The sequence below is a fragment of the Oryzias latipes genome, chromosome 12, assembly GCF_002234675.1.
Source record: "Oryzias latipes chromosome 12, ASM223467v1".
NCBI lineage: Eukaryota > Metazoa > Chordata > Actinopteri > Beloniformes > Adrianichthyidae > Oryzias > Oryzias latipes.
The window spans coordinates 24,423,095-24,445,060 of NC_019870.2; the positions used below are offsets into that span (position 1 = coordinate 24,423,095).

Below are 21,966 nucleotides of genomic sequence, written 5' to 3' on the forward strand. Positions count from 1 at the left end.
CTAACTATTGTTGTGAATTTTACCAGAAACTTTATAGTTCTAAATTTAGTCAAGTTTCAACAGATGCCTTCATAGATTCGTTAACAGTCAAAACCATCACTGAAAGTGAAAAGGAGCAATGGGAGAGCATGATTACACTTGAGGAAGTGCAAAAGGCCATAGAACAACTTAAATCCAATAAATCACCAGGGACAGATGGGCTGACTTCAGAGTTTTATAAATGTTTTGCTGAGGATCTGTCTCCCTTTTTGCATCAAATGTTTTTAGAAAGTATAGATAAAGAACTTCTTTCTACGACATTGACTCAAGGCTTGACAACATTAATTTCAAAATCCGGAAAAGACCCATTGTTCTTAGATAACTGACGTCCAATATCACTACTCAACAATGATTATAAGATCTTTGCAACAATCTTGGCTAAGAGACTAAAACTGACACTGGACTCAGTAATTGATGAGACCCAGTCTGGCTTTATGTCAGGAAGACATATAATGAATAATATCAGGCTAGTTTTGGACATTCTTGATCATCCAGACATTATAAATGACGATGGTTTTATTTTATTTTTGGATTTTTACAAAGCATTTGATACCGTAGAACATAAATTCATTTTGCATTGTCTTAAAAAATTTGGTTTTGGTGAATACTTTTATTCAGCTATTGTTACATTATACAAAAACTGTAACAGCTCTATTAAATTAGCAGGTGGCACCTCTCCCAGATTTAATCTAGAGAGAGGAATTAGGCAAGGTTGTCCTGTTTCTCCGTATCTTTTTCTTTTAGTTTCTCAACTGTTAACAGATCACATTAAATCCAGTGCAGTAGAAGGCATCAATCTCATTGACAAAGAACTAATCATTACTCAACTTGCAGATGACACTACACTTTTTCTAAAAAATGAAAAGCAAATTCCTGTTGCTTTTGACGTTATTGGGACATTTTCAAAGGCGTCCGGTCTTTGTTTGAATGTGAATGAATGTGAATTAATGGCAATTAAAGAATGTGCTGCTACCACTTTGTATAATCTTCCAGTTAAATCTGAAGTGAAATATTAAGGTATTTTAATAAAAGACCAACATGCAAGAAGCTCCCTAAATTTTAACCCAATAATAGAAAAAACTCAAAGGAAATTGAATCAGTGGCTCTCCAGAGATTTATCTTTGAGAGGAAGGATTTTACTCAGCAAAGCAGAAGGTATTTCCCGCTTAACATACGCAGCTTTGGCTTTACATGTTGATGATAAAATTATCAAAGAAATTGACAAAATGCTTTTTAATTTCATCTGGAAAAACAGAACCCATTACTTAAGAAAAAATGTTCTCATGAACTCCTATGACAAAGGTGGCCTCAATTTTCTCGATTTTTATACCTTAAATAACACATTTAAAATTAATTGGCTGAAACAACTTTTTAGAAATCCCAGCTCCATTTGGAACACTATACCTGTTCATATTTTATCTAAAGTTGGTGGTGTTGATTTCTTTCTCATGTGTAATTATGATGTATGTAAAATCCCACTTAAGTTATCTGCATTTTATCGCCAAGCCTTCCTTTCATGGTCCCTTGTATACAAACACAACTTTTCACCTCACAAATATTCTATCTGGAATAACAGAGGCATTTTATATAAACGTAAATCACTCTTCATAGAACATTGGTTTCGAAATAAGATTATTTTTGTGTTTCAATTATTTAACAACCAGGGCTTACTTTTAACTTATGAGGAATTCCTATCTAAATTTAACTTCCCTGTTCCCCCTTTAGAATATGTTAGAGTGTTTGGAGCGATTCCCTCTGGTGTCTGCATGTTGTTTAAGTTCCAACACAGAGTTCATGTTGAGGAGCCTTTTCTACTCTCTCCCATTAATACTCCTGTGGGGAAACTATGTCTGACTGGTTATCCCAGGAAAAACAACAAAGCCATTAGAACATTATTTCAAACGAATGTTGTTTCACTACCTCGTAGTATGTCTTATTGGAACATGTTTGTATCAGATATTGCATGGAAGGAGGTTTGGCAAATACCCAATAAATTTTTAATCACTAATAAGGTTAAATAAGTTTCTTTTAAGATTATCCATAGAATTTATCCAGCTAAAATGTTTATTCAAAACAGATTTAAGTTAAACACTGAGACATTTTTTAGTTTTGGTTATAATTCCCCTGAAACGGTTATTCATCTTTTCTGGTATTGTCCCAAAGTGAAGGTGTTTTGGCAGAAGTTGTGTGATTTTATTAATGATAAAATTGATTCTTGTTTTGTCTTATTCTGGAAAGATGTCTTGTTGGGTCTAATATCAAAACATATGCAAAAGGACTTACTTTAGGTTTACTTTTAAATCTTTTACTCATTTTGGCTAAATTCCATGTCCATAAATGTAAATTTTCTGGTAGAAAACCCTGTTTCACTGTATTCCTTTCTGATTTAGGTCATTATATTAACAGTATTCGAAATTCAGAGAAGCAAAAAGCAATCAGAACATTGTCTGTATGTGATAGATTCAGTATTTTTTCATAGAGTTTAACCCCCTAGCTTATTTCTATTTCTATTCTTGTTCCTCTGTATAATACAGATGTGTATTTGATATATGCTGTTGTGTTTTTTTTATTGCATACCTAAAAGTACTTTCTTGTAAAATGGCATAATGTGCAATAAAGTTGTTAAAAAAAAAATTTGTCCTGGTGTGTTAAAGGGGGAATTTTTCTTGCATTTTTTAGTTTTAATGAATTTAGATGAGATTTTTTTTAAAAAGCAAATGTTTGTAATAGAGAGTTTTATTGCCAAAAACCTGTTTTTGGAGGCTTTTTTTTTGGATATGTGAGGAAAATATATCAAAAGATTTTGGATTATTTCTATTTTATTAACATAATCAAAACTTCAAAGTTTTTGTGTTTATTCAGTTTTTCCATATGCAATACTGACATCTGGTTTCAAAAACATCATGGCGGAACACGTGACAAATGTTTATAAAAACCAATGAGAAAGAAACGACGGCATCACTACTCTGCAAAGTCAGATTTGGTCCGGATCTTTCCGGAAATCAAACTTCATGCTAAAAATTTGTGAAAAATATAGAGTGGAATAACAGGAATAACAGATTTTCTTCACTAAGCAGTGATGATAGCATGAAATGTTCAACTTGAGGAAAATCACGGAGGAGCTTTAACTTGTGACCAGCACCGGAGTCACATCGACACATAAATCTGACCCAATTTGAGGCTTCTGACATTTCTGCTGTGTGACAGATCACAGAGATGAGCCGCAGCCGGTACAGAGACAACGACCACCCCTCTGACCCGCAGTCACACGCTACCCAGAAAGGCACTAAGCTCCAACGGGGATGACTAAAGTGCCATATAAAGACAAGAACACTTAAGCAGCGTAATACAGAGACCCCGTTATGGGAAAGACTGACGATCTTTAGATACTTTTACCTCTTTAATTTAAAAAAGGAGGAAAACTTTCAAAGTAAGCAATCGTTGCTGTTTTGTTGTACAGCAGATGAATGACTTTAGTGGGACGTGGTGACAGTAAGTCCAAGCGCTGGTAATCAGACTCAGCAACCATCACATTTGCTCTAAATGCTCATCATTAACAACTACAATGAAAACAGCGTTGTTACAACTATAATAATGTGTACCAAAGCAGCCCTGAAATGAATAGCCATAGTGTAATGTCTACTTTGTGTGTGACATCATTTCACGCTAGTAGACATAAGCTGCTGCAGTCGCTGCTGAGCTACAAACGTCCTTCTGTGCAGAGGAATGTCATGTGTTTCGTCGTCCATGTCCATGTTTTTGGACAGTAAATGTCCAACGGTAAGTGACGAATTTGCTAAAACATCATTGATGAGGCAGAGAAGTCTCCAGGGCGGCTTGGATCCTGAAGCATCTTCTGGTTTCCTGCTACCAGGAGGGGGCAGTGTTGGCCAGCCGTCTCATGCGTCTACAGAGAAACGAAAAGCAGATTAGAGGAAAGAACTGCAAAAATGGTCAGCTATTTGTAATACTTAGAAACAGTCATTGACTGAAATGGACGGTCATCAATTTATCCATGTCACAGTAAATAAGAATGATCCTGACTTTAATTGAAGCTATAAAGGTGACCAAACTATTTAAGAATTACACACTAGAATTCAATTTACTGAGAGGTTTAAGTCTGAAGTATTGGAACATGACTTTTATATGCTATTTATCATTTTATTTTGGCTTTTTTGATGAACCTGCTGCAATAATCTGTCATTCTCCCCCAAAATACACCCATGCCCTTCCCCAGGGACTGATTTTGCCTCCATAGATGAGTTTTATGTTACATGCCGTCAGTATCCAGTCTGAATAATCAGGTAGGATAGAAGAGTCAAGATTCTGAACTGCTTTGTGAGATACATCCACCCCGTTTCAGATCCTTTCAATGAAAATAGTGTTTTTAACATGTTCTTGTAGCATTTTTCTGATGATGGAGGACATTTATAGAGAAAATAAAGCTTAAAATGTCATTTATTATTATTATTATTATTCAAAACGTGAATGACGAGCAAAGGTGCAGTTTAAAAGAAGGGCTGTAACAAACTCCCTCTTCCAAAATCTCAGCAACGAGGAGGGGAAAGTGTGTGTGGGGGGGGTCCTGCCCACAACTCACCAGAGGTGAATTTCTAATGAACTTCTGCCACTCTACAGAAACTATGTTCTAGAAAACAACACAGGCTTTTTCATTTTGGCTAAAACTGGCATCATCATATTTAGAAGACCACTGGGAAAGCTTTAAAATAGAGCAACAGATAATCGGGGAGGGACTTTAGGAGGCAGACAGTACAGTGACCATTGGAGGGGTTTTCTTACCATAATACAGACTGACTAATTATGAAAAGAGATGATGATTGTTCCTATGTTTGTGGCATGGACAGAAAAAGGACTGCGTGTAAAGTCCAGCAGCCCCTTGCTGCTCTGTGCTGCTTTAAACGTCTAGGAAAAATGTGTTTGTCAACTTTGTTCTGTTTTCAAATGACCAAAGCTGGAATTTACTGCCAAAAATACTGAATCAATTACATTTCAAGTTCAGTTTGATTTCATTAGTTATTCAATAAGGTTTGATCAAAATGTACTTTTTTGGTCAAGATTCTATTCCAGACTGAATATTTTTGGTTATGACATTTATTTGAACATAATTAGTGACATAAACTTAAATAATGAGTTTTTACTTATGTAATAAAATTCATAGTAAACTGGAAAAAAAAAAGTTCAAAGTAAAATAATTCATAGCTTTTATGAATCTAAGTGAAGATTGAATTTAATATTAATTATTTTTTAAACATAACAGTAGAAATAATCAGACTAAAAATTCTATTTTGTGGTCTGATAGTTAACGGAAAGTACATTGTTAGCTAATTTTAAATCACTGGCTCTCATCTCTGCTTTGCACCTGATTAACAGATTTATACTTTAAATGAAATTATGATGTTTGGTAGATAAATGACTTTCTTAGGTTAAAATTGTTTGTCTGGAACACTACAGTTCTATATCTAGGTTTCATTTTGATGATGTCTCTGGGCGTGTGCTGTTTGGACCTGGTGTTCCTGTCTTGGTCTCGGATCTTCTTCTCCATTTCAGCATCTGTGAGGGTCTCCAGCAGGGGGCACCACTGGTCAGCATCTCCAGTGTTACGGATGGCTATTTCTACAGTAGGAAGAGGGTTCTCACTGGAATAAGGAGAAGAGGAAAGAAATCATAAACAAGTTTAGAGATGTGACAGATTTAAAAAAAATACACAAGGTCGTAAAATGAAGGCAAGACATTAAAAAATGACTAACAGCTGCAAAAACACTTTAGAATTATTTATTATTAAGTTCGGATAAAACTATCAGAACCATGAGTTCATTTTATCACCAGTTCTTTTATTGAAGCATCACTGCAAACACCAAATCAAAGCAAAATCTGCTTACTCTGCTGCGTGAACTATGTGTAGTTCAATACAAAGATGAGATTAATATAATTACATTATACTTAACTTAGAAGTTAAAGTTCAATTAATTCATCCAATCCATTTGCAAATCTTTCTTTAAACCAGCTTCTTATATTTATTGAGACAAAAAACTTCTGTCAGTTTATAATGAATTTTAGATTCAAGATTCAAGATGTTTTTATTGCCATATTCTGTGTAGCTACACAGAGTAGGAATTTGTTTCGGTGCAAATGTGCAACATAAAACAGAAGAACAGTAAACAACAACATTTTTACACAATGGACAGAACAAAAATATAAATAGAGTCAGTAGTGCAAGGAGTGACAAAACAGTGCAAACTGAGAATGTTCAAGGTGCAGGTAGTGGGCTGGTGACTGATTGGACATTGAAGTGAAATTTAGGGGGGGGGGGGGGGGGGGGGGGGTTACAGGGCGTTTAAGAGTCTGACTGCAGAGGGAAAGAAACTGTTCTTGTGTCTGGAGGTTCTGGTCCTGATGAACCTTAGCCTCCTGCCTGAAGGGAGTTGTTTCAGCAGGTAATGTCCAGGGTGAGAAGGGTCGGCAGCTATCCGGCCTGCACGTCCCCGGGTTCTGGAGACATATAGTTCCTGGACAGATGGGAGGCTAAAGCCGATCACCTTCTCTGCTGAGCGCACAATACGCTGTAGCCTGTTAATGTCCCTGGTTGTGGCACTAGTGTACCACACGGTGATGGAGGAGGTGAGGATGGACTCAATGATGGCCGTGTAGAACTGCACCATCATCTGGGCCGGCAGCCGGGCTTTCTTCAACTGCCGCAGGAAGTACATCCTCTGCTGGGCCTTTTTGAGGAGAGAGCAGATGGATGGCTCCCACTTGAGGTCCTGCGTGATGGTGGTGCCGAGGAAACGCACAGAGTCCACTAGGGTGATGGGAGAGTCTGACAGGGTGAGAGGGGGTGAGGGGGCTGTGACTCTCCTGAAGTCCACCATCATCTCCACTGTCTTCTGGGTGTTCAGCTCCAGGTTGTTGATGCTGCACCACGACCCCAGCCGGTCCACCTCCCTCCTGTAGGCAGACTCATCATCATTAGAGATGAGTCCGATGAGGGTGGTGTCATCTGCAAACTTGATCAGTTTGACAGAGTCATGGCTGGAGGTGCAGCAGTTGGTGTACAGGGAGAAGAGCAGAGGGGAAAGTACACAGCCCTGTGGAGTTCCTGTGCTGATGCATTGGGTGGTGGAGACATTCTTCCCCAGCCGCACACACTGCCTCCGGTCCATTAGGAAGTCAGTGATCCACCTGCCGGTTGAGTCAGGCACGTTGAGCTGGAGGAGCTTTTCCTGGAGCAGAGAGGGGAGGATGGTATTGAACGCAGAGCTGAAGTCCACGAACAGGATCCTAGCATAGGTTCCCGGGGAGTCCAGGTGCTGCAGGATGAAGTGTAGGGCCAGGTTGATGGCATCGTCTACAGACCTATTGGCTTTGTAGGCGAACTGCAGAGGGTCCAGGAGGGGGGAGGTGAAGGATTTGAGGTGGGGGAGGACCAGACGCTCGAATGACTTCATGACTACAGACGTGAGTGCCACAGGCCTGTAGTCATTGAGGCCAGTTATGCGGGGCTTCTTGGGGACAGGGACGATGGTGGACAGTTTGAAGCAGGCCGGGACGTGGCAGGACTCCAGGGAGGTGTTGAAAATGTCTGTGAAGACCGCTGCCAGTTCGCCTGCGCAGTGTTTCAGGGTGGCAGGGGAGATGCCGTCCGGGCCCGGGGCCTTCCATGGGTTTTGCTTCCGGAAAAGCTTATGCACCTCTTCTTCTGTCACTGAGAGGACAGTGGTGGGGGAGAGGTGGTCTGGGGGGGTCATACTGTCCTCAGTGATGGTGGTGGTGGAGGAATGTGGCACCAAAGTTGTTGAGGAAACCTGTTAAGTGAGGGGGGAGGAGGAGGTGTGTGGGACCTCAAACCTGGCATAAAAGGTGTTAAGCCTCTCAGCCAGTTGTAGGTCGTCAGCAGCATGTTGGGCTCTGGGCTTGTAGTTCGTGATTTGCCTAAGCCCTCTCCAAACAGAGGTGACGTCGTTGACAGAGAATTGGTCTTCCAGGCGTTAAAGAAAGGATTTGTGATTTTGTACATGAATGTCCCCTCTTTGTCATTTTACACAATATGGTAAACTGTTGATGATAGATATGTCTTTTTGGAATAGAAATTATAATTGGTCTGTAAGAAAAACAATCCCTGTCTTTGTCCTATGATGAGGGAAAATGTTTATAAAAGCTTTGAGTTAAACAGGATTGAGTCATGTATGAGGTCAGAGTTTTGTCAGTGATTCCCAGTCCAAAGACTGATGACCAATGCTGGAACTAGTTCCAGTTTACTCCAATGTTTCCATTTCCAGAATCTCCTCAGCATGTCTTGGGTCTACCAATGGGTCTCCCGCAGTTACATCTGTTCCACCTCTTACTGGCTGATAGCAAAGACCTCAGAGGTGGAGGACACATTCCACAGGGAGCAGATGCTGATGAAGCCGAAAGAACAAACCCCCTGTACGCCAACAACCAGTCTCAGCAACCCAAGTTGCCCACTACAGCAGAGCTATCAGGCACTCACGATGAGCCCCGCCCCAACAGATTGCTGCTTCAGAATAATTTCAATTGCGTAAAAGATTGAAGAACTATGGTTCATAAAGCATCAACACCAGATCTTCAAGGGTTAAAGTTACCAAATGCTGCAGTTTCTCAAACAAACACTGAAGGCTGGTTTCATACATGAGCAACTTTCCTTTGACTCCAATGTTAAAAACAAAACTTCTCACACAATCAGCTGCCGTAAAATGTTTAATATTTATAGCTTAATTTTTATATATTTTATCAATTGTGTTTTTGTACATGATTTTTTAAAATCAGCTGTTTTCATTTTAGTGGAGCTTAAAGCTAAAGTTAGTGGCGTGTTTGCTTTATTGGCATTGGCAGTAATTTAGAACTTGACAACCCCTCCCTCCTCGCGTTCCAAATAGGAAGTACCCGCTGGGGGGCTCTGGGGTATGGGGAGCCGGGCCTCCTGCCTTTGCATGAGCATTCAATGTGATCAAGGTACACTCTAAGGCAGTGGTCCCCAACCACCGGGCCGCGGCCCGGTACCAGTCCGCGGGACACTTGGCACCGGGCCGTGGGAAATTTTGGCACCGTGACGAACAGAAAGAAAATTTTTTTTCCATTTTGTTGTTTTTCTCGAAAAAAACGTTTTATTTTGAAAAGTGACCGGATTCTCTCTGTTACATCCGTCACACTTAGCACACGTCAAAGTCGCGACACACCAAACGTCATGTGGTACACCCCGCTAAAATTAAACCCAAACAACCAAAATGAGCAAAAAACAAACTTCTTTAGAAAGTTGCTTTGACAAGGGGAAACGGTCCAATGAAGGGACAGGAGAGGAACCTGCACCCGCTAAAAAAGGGAAATCTGCCTTTAACAGGCAGCGGTAAACGTGCCTTGCGTTGCACCTCAACCCCCCCAGGTCCGCGGTAAACGTGTCTTGCGTTGTACCGGTCCGCGGTGACAAAAAGGTTGGGGACCACTGCTCTAAGGAGCACATATCCATTCAGCCCACCTGCTTATATATGGCCATGGGTATTGTTTTTACACCTCTCTCCAAGAATGTTGGATATGTAAATCCTTTGAGATGAGTCTATCATTAATGTAGGAATATACTGTAAAATGTTGTGTGCAGACCTTTTGTTAGTCTGTGTATGTGAGAACTAACTCATGCAATTTACTAATGACACTCTGATGTTATGACCCTGTATCATCATTCCCCCCCCCCAATCTTCCCACCTCTTTGTTCCCAACCCATTTGTCCAGACGGATACATTTCATCTGATAAAGTTCACCTTCATGTACAAAAGGGGTTTAAAGCAACTCACTAGAGAAAGTATCACACAACCCCAGTTAAAAAGTAAAACATGTTCATCAGAAGAGGCACTCAGCTAAAATCTGAGGGGAAGAAAGCCAAAATCCCTTTGACTTCTACTGAGAAATAAACAGCTATTACTTAGTCATTAAGTTCATCAGAATACCCATTCTTGCTCTACGACCTTTTCTTTAAACGTTCTTGCTAATTCTATTTTTCTTATGATATTTTTGCTGTACTGCCAGTTATTCAAACTACAAACTGACCAATCAGAAGCCTCAATAAAAGTAGATGGCCACGCGTTTGATTGCCAGATTTTCCCGAGCCTGCTTTAATTGGTAGGGGTGTGGCCTTCTAACATGCTCACTCCTGACTGGATAGAGTGGTTGCCATAGCAATATAGACTGACCAGTCACAGCTTACTGAGGACATCAGGTTCCAACATGGCAACGGACCGAATTACCTTCGTTTGGTTGGACCCGGAAGCAAGGCATTTTCTCCGGGTGACGTCACACGAGCTTCGTCCAGTTATACAGTAAATGGTGGGAACACCCGACAAACCGATATACGTCTACAGTCTAGGGTTGGGCGATGTCCCCTAAATTGGCAGTTGACTATGTTTGCAGTCAACCATCGGGATGGACGATGATATCGTCGGGGGAGGTGTTATTTCTTTGTTATTATATAAATATTATTCATTATTTTAGTTTATTACTTTATTTATTTTATTTCCCTAATAATGACTCATCCGCGATGACTCAGTATAAACTGAGGGAAGTGACTTTAAAAAAATAAAATAAACAAAATAGAAAAGAAGTGGTCCGGTCCTGCGTTTGATTAGACCGGTGGAGCGAGCGACCGTGTCTCTATCAGAGCAGACAGACTTACATTTTTGTGTTTTAGGAGAAGTAAGGATGCTTTGTTACGTGTGGGAGACTTAGGACTGTGATCCGTCCCGCAGCTCTACGTGAACGAGCAACGGGAATTTAGGAGAAGCGGGTCTCCCGGTAAAAGTGTGTGTCGGGGCAGAGCTCGGAGCGCTTGCTCACGCAGTGTGTAAGCTTCGAAGCAGAAATGCCGCTCAGTCCTTAAAAACCGTTCAAACAATCACATGCATTTGTGTTTCCAGTCGTGTCCCGGCTAAATAAAGGCTGATGTTATTCCCACATATTTACGTGCAGCCAAGATGCAGATTGCAGCTTTTCAAGCATGGATTTCATGTTCATGCTAATGTTGTTAGCCCGTGTTGGCATACTGCTAATCCTGGCTTCCGGCTCCGTTTTTCAACAGAAAAAGCACTGACCACACGGATTAAAATTAAAATGATGAGCGAACAGGCGCTTAATAATAACCGTAACATTAATAAAAGCAAGTTTAGGAGATCATCTTGTATAATACTGAGCTGACGTATCTATGTAAGTAGCCGCTCGGCGGAACTACGTTTCTCTTCCGGTTTTTAAAAACACTACTGCGCATGTGCGAATGATTTATTCCGACCGAAAGTGTGACCCATGTGAATGTTTTTTATAATCTGAAAAAGCTTTTCTGGGCCCATCTACACGGTTGGATTCTAATCCGACCAATAATCCTTTTCAAGATATTTTGCACATGTAACCGCGTCTTATGGTGCCGACTCGCAGCGTGGCGGGGGCGTGGCATCACGATGGTGTCTCTCCATCGGGATGTCAGTCACCCATCACGATGGACGATGGTATCGTCCATCGGCACAACCCTACTACAGTCCCACCCAGTCACCCATTTTTAGAAAGACAGAGTTGGACAGAGTAACATGTAGTCAATATGACCGCATCATTTCAGGCTACATTTTGGCCCATCAGTATCCTGATTATGGATTCTAGATGTTGTATTTCTTATGGGGTTCTTGTGAACTGGTCTTTGTCTGGTCTGTCACTCAGGACATCCTTGCCTCGAGAGTCACTATAAGGAGCAAAGTCTTCTCCATCTCAGATAAGGTGAGGATGGTGATTTCAGGGTGGAAGTGTGCTAGGGTTGTGACGATAACTGCATCACTGCACTTTTTTTTTTCCCTCCTTTTTTTTGAAAGTTCTGCATATGGTGCGTGATTGGAACTATAATAAACACATTAAACACATTCATCTTTGCTGATAATTTACCTTTTCTGCTAGTCCTGTGTTCAGAACAAGGGTTTCTGGGGGAAACCTTTTATTACAGTTCTCCTTCACTCCCTGCACCACACCTCTCTCTCCCTCTTGCGCTGAGCGCTCCCTCTACTTACACCCACACAGCGGTTTCAGAAGCACACACACATCCTCATTGTACAACAGAAGTTTCCATCTCCTGAGGAAATACGACAAATTTACTGCGTTCTAATTATTAATTTCCATTGTATTCATTTCCATGACAAGCTGCGTGCGTTTTTGAGGGCGCGACAAAGCCGCCCGCCAGAGAATTTTTTATTACTGTTCTCCTTCACTCCTTAACACCAAACATGAACGCGCACTGTTAGATTTCGGTGAATGTCACTACATGTTTTGTTTGGGAACTATTTTGTACAGCTTAATGTTACGTGTCTGTATAAACAAAGACGGAGCCTCCTGCCCCGCGTTCTTCATGGGTGTCAGGCTTCATGGCTACCGGAAAGTTGACAAAGTGTCTGCAGTCTCGTTTATTACTGGGCAATATATAATATTCTGAGAAGATGTCTGTACCAGAGAGCACAGGTGAAACTCGCGTGCAGCTAGGGAGTGGTCCGCTGCAGAAGAATCAACACGCACCCCAACACACGTGTGCGCGCTCCTTCCTCCTACACACGCAGCGCGCTGACACACATACGCATATTCCCAGGTTAACCGCGACACCGCGCGCCCCCTGCTGGTTCATCACCGCAGTGTTCAAAAATCCCACACTGTCACAGCTCTAAAGTGTACACAGTTTCCCATAAAGATTTTTCCTCATCAAAAGTAAGAGCAAGAAAAACAGTTTACCTGAAGGCATACGTCCTCTGGTGCCAGCTGAGCTGACCGCGAATACTGTAGGCAATGGTGGTGACGAACTCTCCACCGAGGCCCAGCTCGGAGCACAGCTTTAGGGCGAAGGACTCTGGAGAATTCTCCCTTTCAGACATGTCCCACTCAAACTGGTCCACCAGAGAAATGTTCCCCACATGGATGTTCAGCTGAAACATGAAATCATTCCACATGTTACACAGATGGTGTCGAGTCCACTGGGAAAATTTACATTTAGGCCATATTTTTCTGTTTTCACCAAGTTTCTCTTTACAGCCGTTTTCTGAGATAGATTTTAAGCCCTCCGATCTTGGAGGTCTGAGATGTTTTCTCTCTGATGCAATCCTGAGGTTTCCCAAGCAACAGGTGATTTAATACAAAAATGTTTTGCTGAGTTTGACATTCTGGTAACAGAAGAATATGCAGATAATCATTACATCTGTAAGTTAACAGATTTGTTGAGATTTCTTTCAGGTTGAAATCACTTATTAACAAAACAAAAGTTATATTTTACCAAAAGATAAAGTTGATTTTTTAACAATTCTTTTAAAAAATCATTGACATTTTTTCCTGTGTTCATTTATCTTTGGTGGCCTGAAAACAGACTTTTTTAAGCTTCACATCGGAGTGTTTTTCCACCCAGCAGCAGTTTACCTTCATTAAATCTTCTGTTTTTTTAGCTGCTCTGATTGGTTGCAGGGCCTCACCTTGATGATGACCCTCTGATCTGCCTGCTCCTCAAACATGGCCTCCGTGGGGTAGGACTCGATCTGCTGACGGATAGCTGAGGCGATGGCAGGAACAAAAGCCAGCGGATTGAGGTCCAAGTCATCGCACAATATTTCTGCAAACATCTCTGGGGTCATCAGTTTCTCTGAGGAGAACACAGGAGGTTTATGAGAATCAGATAAACTGGAGGCTGCAGATGCTGTCAGGCCCGGGAGCTCAACTAACCTACCATTCATGTTCCACGTGAAGGCATCTCTGAGCTTCTGACCGTCGATCTCCATGTCTAGGCGAATGGGGACCAGCGCCTCCAACTGGGCTGCATTTTCATGGATGACTGCAGGGTCATGATCGTCAAAGCTGAGGGGATTGAAATGATTCTTTTGTTTTCACACCACAACTCTTCAGGATTTTCTACCAATTTCACAAAACGTTCACAGATCTTAAATTCAAACAAACTGAGCTTTTTTCCACAACACCGGTCAGAAATTCAGCCCGCAAAAATTCAGCCTCAATCCGGCTCGGCCCAACAGTTTCCTACAAACCTCATCACAGTTGTGCTATTAAGGCTAAACCTCCAACATTTAAATCAGCAGGAGCTAGGTATGCAAAAAATTCAAAGGCTTGCATTCTATTTTCATACAAGAGATTCGGAGGAATGCTTCACAGATTGGACCACCCACGTCTCCTCCTATTAACCGTAATGTAAAACAGTGTTAAAACATAGCATGTGCTTCCATTAGGGCTAAAAAACAATAAAAACAGGCGAAGTAATCCATCCCACGCGGATCTTTCTGAACCTTAATGTATGGGGAGGCTGCTTTTAATGACATTCATACAAAACAAAAACAAAGAAAGAGTAAAATACACTCTTCCGACCACAGAGGGAAAGTCCTCTTCTTGTCGCGGCCCATTCGATTGCGGTTGATGGCGGTGGAGGAAGGAACAGCATCCAGATGGTGAGAGCTGCTGGGCAACGTGGGAACCCACTGACTGCTTCTCTTTACTTTCTGCTCCCTTAAAAAATAAAGAAAAAAATGCAGAAGCTATAAATGTAAGAACATGGAAAATAGGCTGAATTCAAATAAAAGAAAGACAACACTGAAGCCAGAACGATGACGATAGTCTAAAATCTTGATGTTAAACTTCTTTATTATTAATTTTTTTAATAATAATAAAGCACTGAGTCAGTTATAGCCGTGTTTCTGAAGTAAACTCCGGCCTGTGGTACAGTTGGCACCAGGGGGGTATTCCAGGAAGCATGTTTAAACTAGCCTGACTTTAAGCCTGAACTCTGGCTGAAATCCGCCTGAACTTGCTTACTCTGGGTATGTCGGTTCCAAAAGACCGGATATGAGTTGGCGTAATTACGCTCGACTTGGTAACCCTGGGTTAACGCACGGTACATAAAGACATTCTCAATAGATCGCCGATTTCTGGAGTCACCATGGAAACGCGTGGAGAAAAAAAAAAAAGAAAGCGCGACACTTGAGACGGAAGTGAGACGGAGTCTGAGATTTTAATGACGGCGGATAGAAATAAGTCCATCAAAAAAGTAACACGGCTGAAAAAATAATTTAGTTAAATTTATTCAAACTCAATAATTGTTTATACAACTCAAATTTACGTATTTATCTAACTAAATGTCACATTACTTCATTAATCTTTTTTCCATCTTAATTACTTATATTTCTTGAACTTTCATATGTCTAAGTTTGAGCCGGCAGATATGCTCATTTTTATAACAATAAAAAGAACAGAAAAAAATGCACGGAGTACAAAAATTCATCACAGAATATTCCAGCACTGTCATAACAGATTTGGTTGGTAGAGGTGCTATACAAACTCATCATCCTATCCTTTACTCTCACTCATGATGCAGAGACGTAAGCATAGTAGGACAAAATAGCTCGGCAAAACACGGTGAAACACGGTAAAACAGCTATACAACTAAACACATTTTGAAAAAAACCCACACTTAAACCCAAATCCGTCCAGACAGGCAAAGGGAATGATATCCCACAATCCCTTGCGGTGCCGATCTAACAGCAGCATCAAAGTTACACCTACTTAATTGAATTAATTTGAACGAAAGGAAAATAATTGTCTGAAAACTATGTGTTATTTTTAAGGTGACCTAACAAAAAAATGATTTATCTTAACTGAAGCAAATAATTAAGTTAGATCAAAGTAAAAAGGTTTATCTTTCCAACATCCATATGTGGTCTTATCACCCTCTCATGGTGGAAAAAGTATTATCTGAGCTTTTTCATCCACTAAATCATCTTCAAATGGACACACCATGCTGCTTCACCTCTCTGGAAACAAACTAAGCTTCAACTAAACCTGCTCCAGACCAGGTTATGTTCAGAGCATGAGTTGCCATGGCAACTTGACCTACCCTGAAACATACCTCCATTTCTGGAACCGAAAGCTGAGGTTATCAACTTCCTTAGCCTCAAACTTATCGTGGGAGCTAGCATAACCTGCTTTCTGGAATACCCCCCAGGTCACAGGGGGAAAAAACATGACCTACATTTTTTTCTGTTTTCACAAACTGATTCAGAAAGAAGTTTTACTTTGAAAATCTACTGGATACATTTGGCTCATTTTCGATGTGTAGAGTCGCTCGGTCTAGTGTTGAAAATTCATTCACTACTTTCTTAAAGCAGCTGCACCGACCAATTGAAACCCCCAAGCTAGTAAAGGTAACAAAAACCAAACGCATTTGGAAAGTGTGTTTTTGCAGAAAAGATCTAGTAAAGAAGCAGAAGAAGAGTCTTCATCTTCAAAGAAGAAAGAAATCTGCATCTAACAGACAAAAACCTAGAATCTTTACTCCAAACATGGATTTATTGCAACAGTTGTTCCCACAGAGCATAATAATGCATAATATTTAGCATCCGGTTGTCTAATGTTACCAGGATGATGCTAATAAAGTTGATCAAACAGAAGATTTACATTTACTATTAAATTTAGAAAATACCAGTATTATTTTTTGTATTTGTCTGTTGCACAATAAAAGTTGAATGAGGCTGAGGTTTGTGTCGGATTTTTTTAGCTTCCAGTTTGACAATTATGGATTAAAGGAAAATCCATTTCACATTTTAATGGATTCTAAATGACTTCAAGTTTACATATATAGTTTGAAGCAGATCTTTTACAAAGGATGAAGATAAACTTTACCCTCAAAAGTTAAGTGAAACTGGAGGTTAAAAAAAATAAATGAATAAATAAAATCTAACACCCACTTCAACCTCGTAAAGGAAGACCTGTGAAAATATTGTCCGCCATTAAACCGGTCCGTGGCCTGTAAAAGGTTGGAGACGGCTGTTGTAGTGCAATCACAAATATTGTAAGTTTAAGTCAAGAGGAAAGCAAGACAAAACACACTGTAATCTGTGACACAACTGAGCCATCTATTGTGCTGCAGCAGTTTCAGGGGCTGGCTTTTGATTTTAATCTCAATGTTTAAAACTCGAAAAACTAAATACAAGTTGTCCTAAAGTCTTTATTTTTAATATGTTATATTATTATAAATATGTAAATCTAGGGGTGTCGCGATAACCGCATCACCGAACGTTTTCTTTCTTTTTTTTTTTTTTTAAAGTTCTGCATGTGGTGCGTGATTGGAACTATAATAAACACATTCATCTTTGCTGATAATTTACTTTTTCTGCTAGTCCTGTTTTCAGACTTCAAGGGTTTCTGGGGGAAACCTTTTATTACTGTTCTCCTTCACTCTGTAACACCAAACATAAACGCGCACTGTTAGAGTGCGATGAATTTCACTACATGTTTTGTTTGGAAACTATTTTGTGCAGCGAAAATAAACTAGCAAAAGTTACGTGTCTGTATAAACAAAGGCGGAGCCTCCTGTCCCGCGTTCTCCATGGGTGTCAGGCTTCATGGCTACCGGAAAGGTGACAAAGTGTCTGCAGTCTCGTTTATTACTGGATAATAGATAATATTATGAGAAGATGTCTGTACCAGAGAGCATAGGCAAAGGCTTGCGTGCAGCTAGAGAGCGGTCCGCTGCAGAACACGCACCCCTACACACTTGTTCATTGTACAACACCTATATAGTTAGTTCATTAGTTAGATAGTTAGTAGTTAGTTGTTACTGTTATTTGTTAATAAAGAATACAGCGTTGTAATTGTATTCATTTGCGACGCGGCCGCCGGGGGATTTTGTGTTTGGGGTTAACCACGACACTGCGTCCCGTGCTGGTTCATCACCGCGGTGATCAAAAATCCCACACTGTCACAGCTCTATGTTAATCTACTTAAAAACAAACAAATATAGAAAATGTATTTTCTCTGCAAAAAAATGGACATCAGGCAAATATCTGAGCAACAACAAATCTACCAAAATGCAAATGACCATCAAAGAAAGAAATACTTTTTGTGTTAAGATGGAACAGTCCTACAAAGCCAGCTGTAAAAAGTACAAAACCATAGTACAAAACCCTAACCCTACAGTCAGAGGTGCCAGCGACACCAGAGAAGTGAAAATTACCTGAGGTAAGCTGGGGGTTCGGTGTTGATAGAAACTGCTTTGTATTTCTCATCATTTCCTTCAAAGATTTCCTCACATTCTGACGCCTTCAGTAGAGTCACGCTGGTGGCTGAGCAAGAAGGAAAAAAAAACACACAAACTTTTAATGTATGGATTTAAGAAAAAACTTTTTTCAATTCTTTCAAAGTGGCAAAAGCCTGAATGACTTTTGCTGTGTGTCCATTTCTTTTTATTTGTCCAAATGTTTTCCATTGAATTTCAGAGTTTAAATACCCACTCCAATGAAAAAAAGTGTTTTTAGTGTTTTTAACATGTTCCTTTGGCATTTTTCTAATTGTGAAGGACATATATAAAGAAAACTAATCTTAAAATGGCATTTCAGAGTATTTCATTATTCTAATCATTATGAATCAGGAGCAGACGCAAATTAACATTTGAAAACGCTTGGAGGGGGGGTGTAGAAGGTACTACAGCAGGCCTCAAGCTCCCTGCCCCGCTTCACTCTGATGCATCCACTTGCAGGCAAATAGCTCCATGCACGTCTTTGTTTTCCTCGTCTGAGCTGGAATCTGAATCTAAACTATTCGGCTGGATAGCTCCAGTAATGCTCAACATTTTTGTTGCACAGCTAATGTTAGGTTAAGGGTGGGAGGGGCTTTAAGTTAGTAGGATAGAATGTAAACAAATGGCGGTTACTCCATGCCAACGGTCCTACCCAAAACTAAGAGGCAGAATTTCCATGAACCACTGCTGCTCTGCAGAAACTATGTCCTAGAAAATGACAAAAGCTTTAAGATCATAATGGCTAATGCAAAAAATAATATGTCTTGTTTTTTCAAATAAAACATCTTTGAATTGAAATTCCCCAAATTTAAGTGGAAAATCTAACATTTGGCCCCAGAATACTCACTTACCTTCAAACTTTTAGCATCATTTATATAAAATGGGCTTGAGAAGATCCTAAATTGTGAGAGGCTGTGGTCAAATGTTTAACTCCTCCACTAAACATCCAACCTCTCACATGTCTCCACTGTCTGTTTAATCAGCTTTAGATTTTGAATGAGGTTTTCTTTTCAAAAGTACAATAACAATCTCAAATCTGAACACTCAAAAACAGAAAAATATATATTAAAAATGATACTAAAGTTTTTTTTGTTTAGTATTTTAGCCAGACATGCACACAAATATTGATCAAACTTTGTGGTCCTCAAGAGCTCCTGCTCTGCAAGCAACTCAATATCAGGGTTAAACACCGTGTCCATGTTTGTTCGTGAAAAGAAAATAAAGCACCCACCATGTGAGGAGGCCATAATTTTTTTCCTCTCCTCCACAGAAGCTAGCCTCCTCCATAGCGATGGATATCTTTTATACAGGGAGCCTCTGAACATCCGCAGATAGTTCCCAACCTGGACAACAACAGGACCATCTGATGGTTTTCAAACATTTTCAAGCCTTGAGCAAAAAAAGCTCATTAAAAACACAACACTGAGCTACAAAAGTCGTTTAATTATGTTGTTATTTTACACTTTTAAAATTACTTTAGAATAAAAATAAAATGATTTTTCTAGGGCTGCACGATATGAGGAAAACTCGCGATATGCGATATTGGCAATTAATATTGCGATAACGATATAAATTGCGGTATATAAACAAATAGCAAAAAAAACAAAAACATCATTTCCATTTCACTGCAACAGTTTAAAAATTATACTCTAAATGACCCTTGTCGACGTAGGAGGCAAACATCAAACATAAAAGGGCTCATCTGATTGATCAAAAACGTAAACCGGTCCTTCTGATTGGTTAAATGCATAAAGGGATTTATTTCATTTGTTCAATATTTCAAGCTGCCATGAGTTTGTTTTAGCACATTTAAGGTAACCATTTATTGGGATTTTTGCCGTCTTTTGCGGTATGCATATTGCACAGCTTGATGTCGCGATAACGATAAATTTGCGGTATATTGTGCAGGCCTAATATTTTCCAATATTGATAAAATCAGTTAATTTTATTATGAAACTATTTTTAATGCTATACATCGATTTGATTAACAACTTGTTTCAGACATATTGATCTGATTGATCTTAGGAATTTAAATCAATTCATCAATTAATCGTTACACCCCAAAAAATAAATGGTCCAGTTTCTGTTGCAGATGCATAACCCCACATAACAGTGCTGCCACTTCCATGCTTCCACACTGAGGCCATAAAAACAAAACCCAGGATTACAACTCTGTTTTGTTTTTTGTTTTTTTAAAGAAAGCCTAAAAATATTTTTACAGCCAGAGAGACAATACCTTATTGTGACTAAGCTTTAACGCATAATCCAATTTTTTTAAATCTCATAAGCAGAAATGTTGATATATTTTACTGTAATTCTCCATGTTGAAACCTTAGCTACGGTTTCGATAGATTTATGTACTGCAGTACATAAATCTATTGAAAGGTGACAAACAACATCTAAAGAATTATTTAACCTACTTAATATAAACAATCGTTTGTGTTTTAAAATGATAATGTTTAGGATGAAAATGCTGCTTATTGGCTGTGGAGTGGACTTGTTAATTAACAAACCAGATGATAAGTCAGACAAACTTTGATGAACTGAAGTTTAAAATTGAAAACAGACATTTGTTTGAAAAGTTTAGGAGCAAATAAACTCGTTATTCTCTTTACTGTTGATGGGCGCGTGCTCCACCAATGCTTCCTTAAGAAGCTGGTCACTGCTCAGACTTTTTTTCCCCTTTGTTGTTGAACCCACGCGCGAACCCGTTAGCATGCTAGGGTGGACTAGCCACCAGGATGGATACGTAGGCTCGTTGAGAGGGAGACTCGGGGAACGTGGCATACCTCGGATCCCACCATGTAAAAATCTCCATCTTCTTCAAGCTGGAACTTGACCGGCTTCTGGCCGAACGTTTTACTGAGAGCAAGCTGCATCTTTGGGCTTTGGTTCTGCAGCTAAGAGGGTTCTGCTTTCTGCTGCATTTGAAAGCGCACAAAAACGGTGGGAAATCAGCGCGTCCGCTTCAAAACCTGAAAATACCAACTAAAATGTTTTTTCTCCTTGAGTGTCAAAGATGTAATGTAAAAATAAAATAAAAAATGAAAGGAACTACAACGCAACTCCTTTTTGTTTTACTCGTTTAAGTCTAGTAGTTCGTGCTGAATCGCTTCCATAGTTTCTGACTATAGTAGTCTAAATTCCTAAAGGTTTTGAACGTTGCATTGGACAAAGCTCCTCTACGTCAAAATGGAGACATCAGACATTTTTCCTCAGAGCTCTAGCGCCCCCAAATAAAAAATGAACAATAAGAAGAAACTTTTTTAATTATCAAAGGACAATTGTCTCTCATTGCCAATTTTACAATTTTTTGGCAGCATTTTCATAGATTATAATACAAATAAAATTATAATTGCAACCAGGCTCCTTTTTGAAAGATTTTTTTAAATTTAAACAGTCAATAATCATGATAATCCATAATGATTACTGATATTACAATTAATAAGATATTGATTTTTTTTGGGCTTGATCTGCAATGTGTAGCAAAAATTTCTGGTTAAATGTGATGTGTTCTAATAATAATCAATGATTATTACATGTTGACCTATACTGTTTACTGAAATCATGAATTAATCTTTTCCGAAGATAATCAATCATCAATATGCAATTAATTTGTAATTTTCAGAACCGGATTACGAAAACTATGTAAAACTATAAAATGAATTAACCCAGTGGGGGTTGGATTATATAAACTCGCTTCTTCATTCATACCCAATGCAATAACCCTGTACAACAACACACAATGCAAAAGATATCCTTTGCACATTTTTATTTTATTATCTCTTTATTTAGTTGTTTTCTATTTTACACATTTCTTT

At 39.5% G+C, this 21,966-nt stretch overlaps 1 protein-coding gene across 1 annotated transcript; it reads right to left on the bottom strand.

The window, feature by feature from the left end:
- Window positions 1–2,877: 2,877 nt before the first annotated feature.
- On the bottom strand, window positions 2,878–21,135 carry LOC101169626 (SWI/SNF-related matrix-associated actin-dependent regulator of chromatin subfamily B member 1). Its single transcript, XM_004075030.4, has 9 exons — window positions 20,935–21,135; window positions 19,377–19,488; window positions 18,083–18,191; window positions 14,443–14,580; window positions 13,796–13,923; window positions 13,545–13,711; window positions 12,817–13,007; window positions 5,565–5,696; window positions 2,878–3,946 (listed from the first exon to the last, which is right to left on the bottom strand). The coding sequence occupies exons 1-9, from the start codon at window positions 21,022–21,024 to the stop codon at window positions 3,907–3,909; spliced, it is 1,107 nt and encodes a 368-aa protein (XP_004075078.1). The 5' UTR covers window positions 21,025–21,135; the 3' UTR covers window positions 2,878–3,906.
- Between the last annotated feature and the right edge of the window lie 831 nt (window positions 21,136–21,966).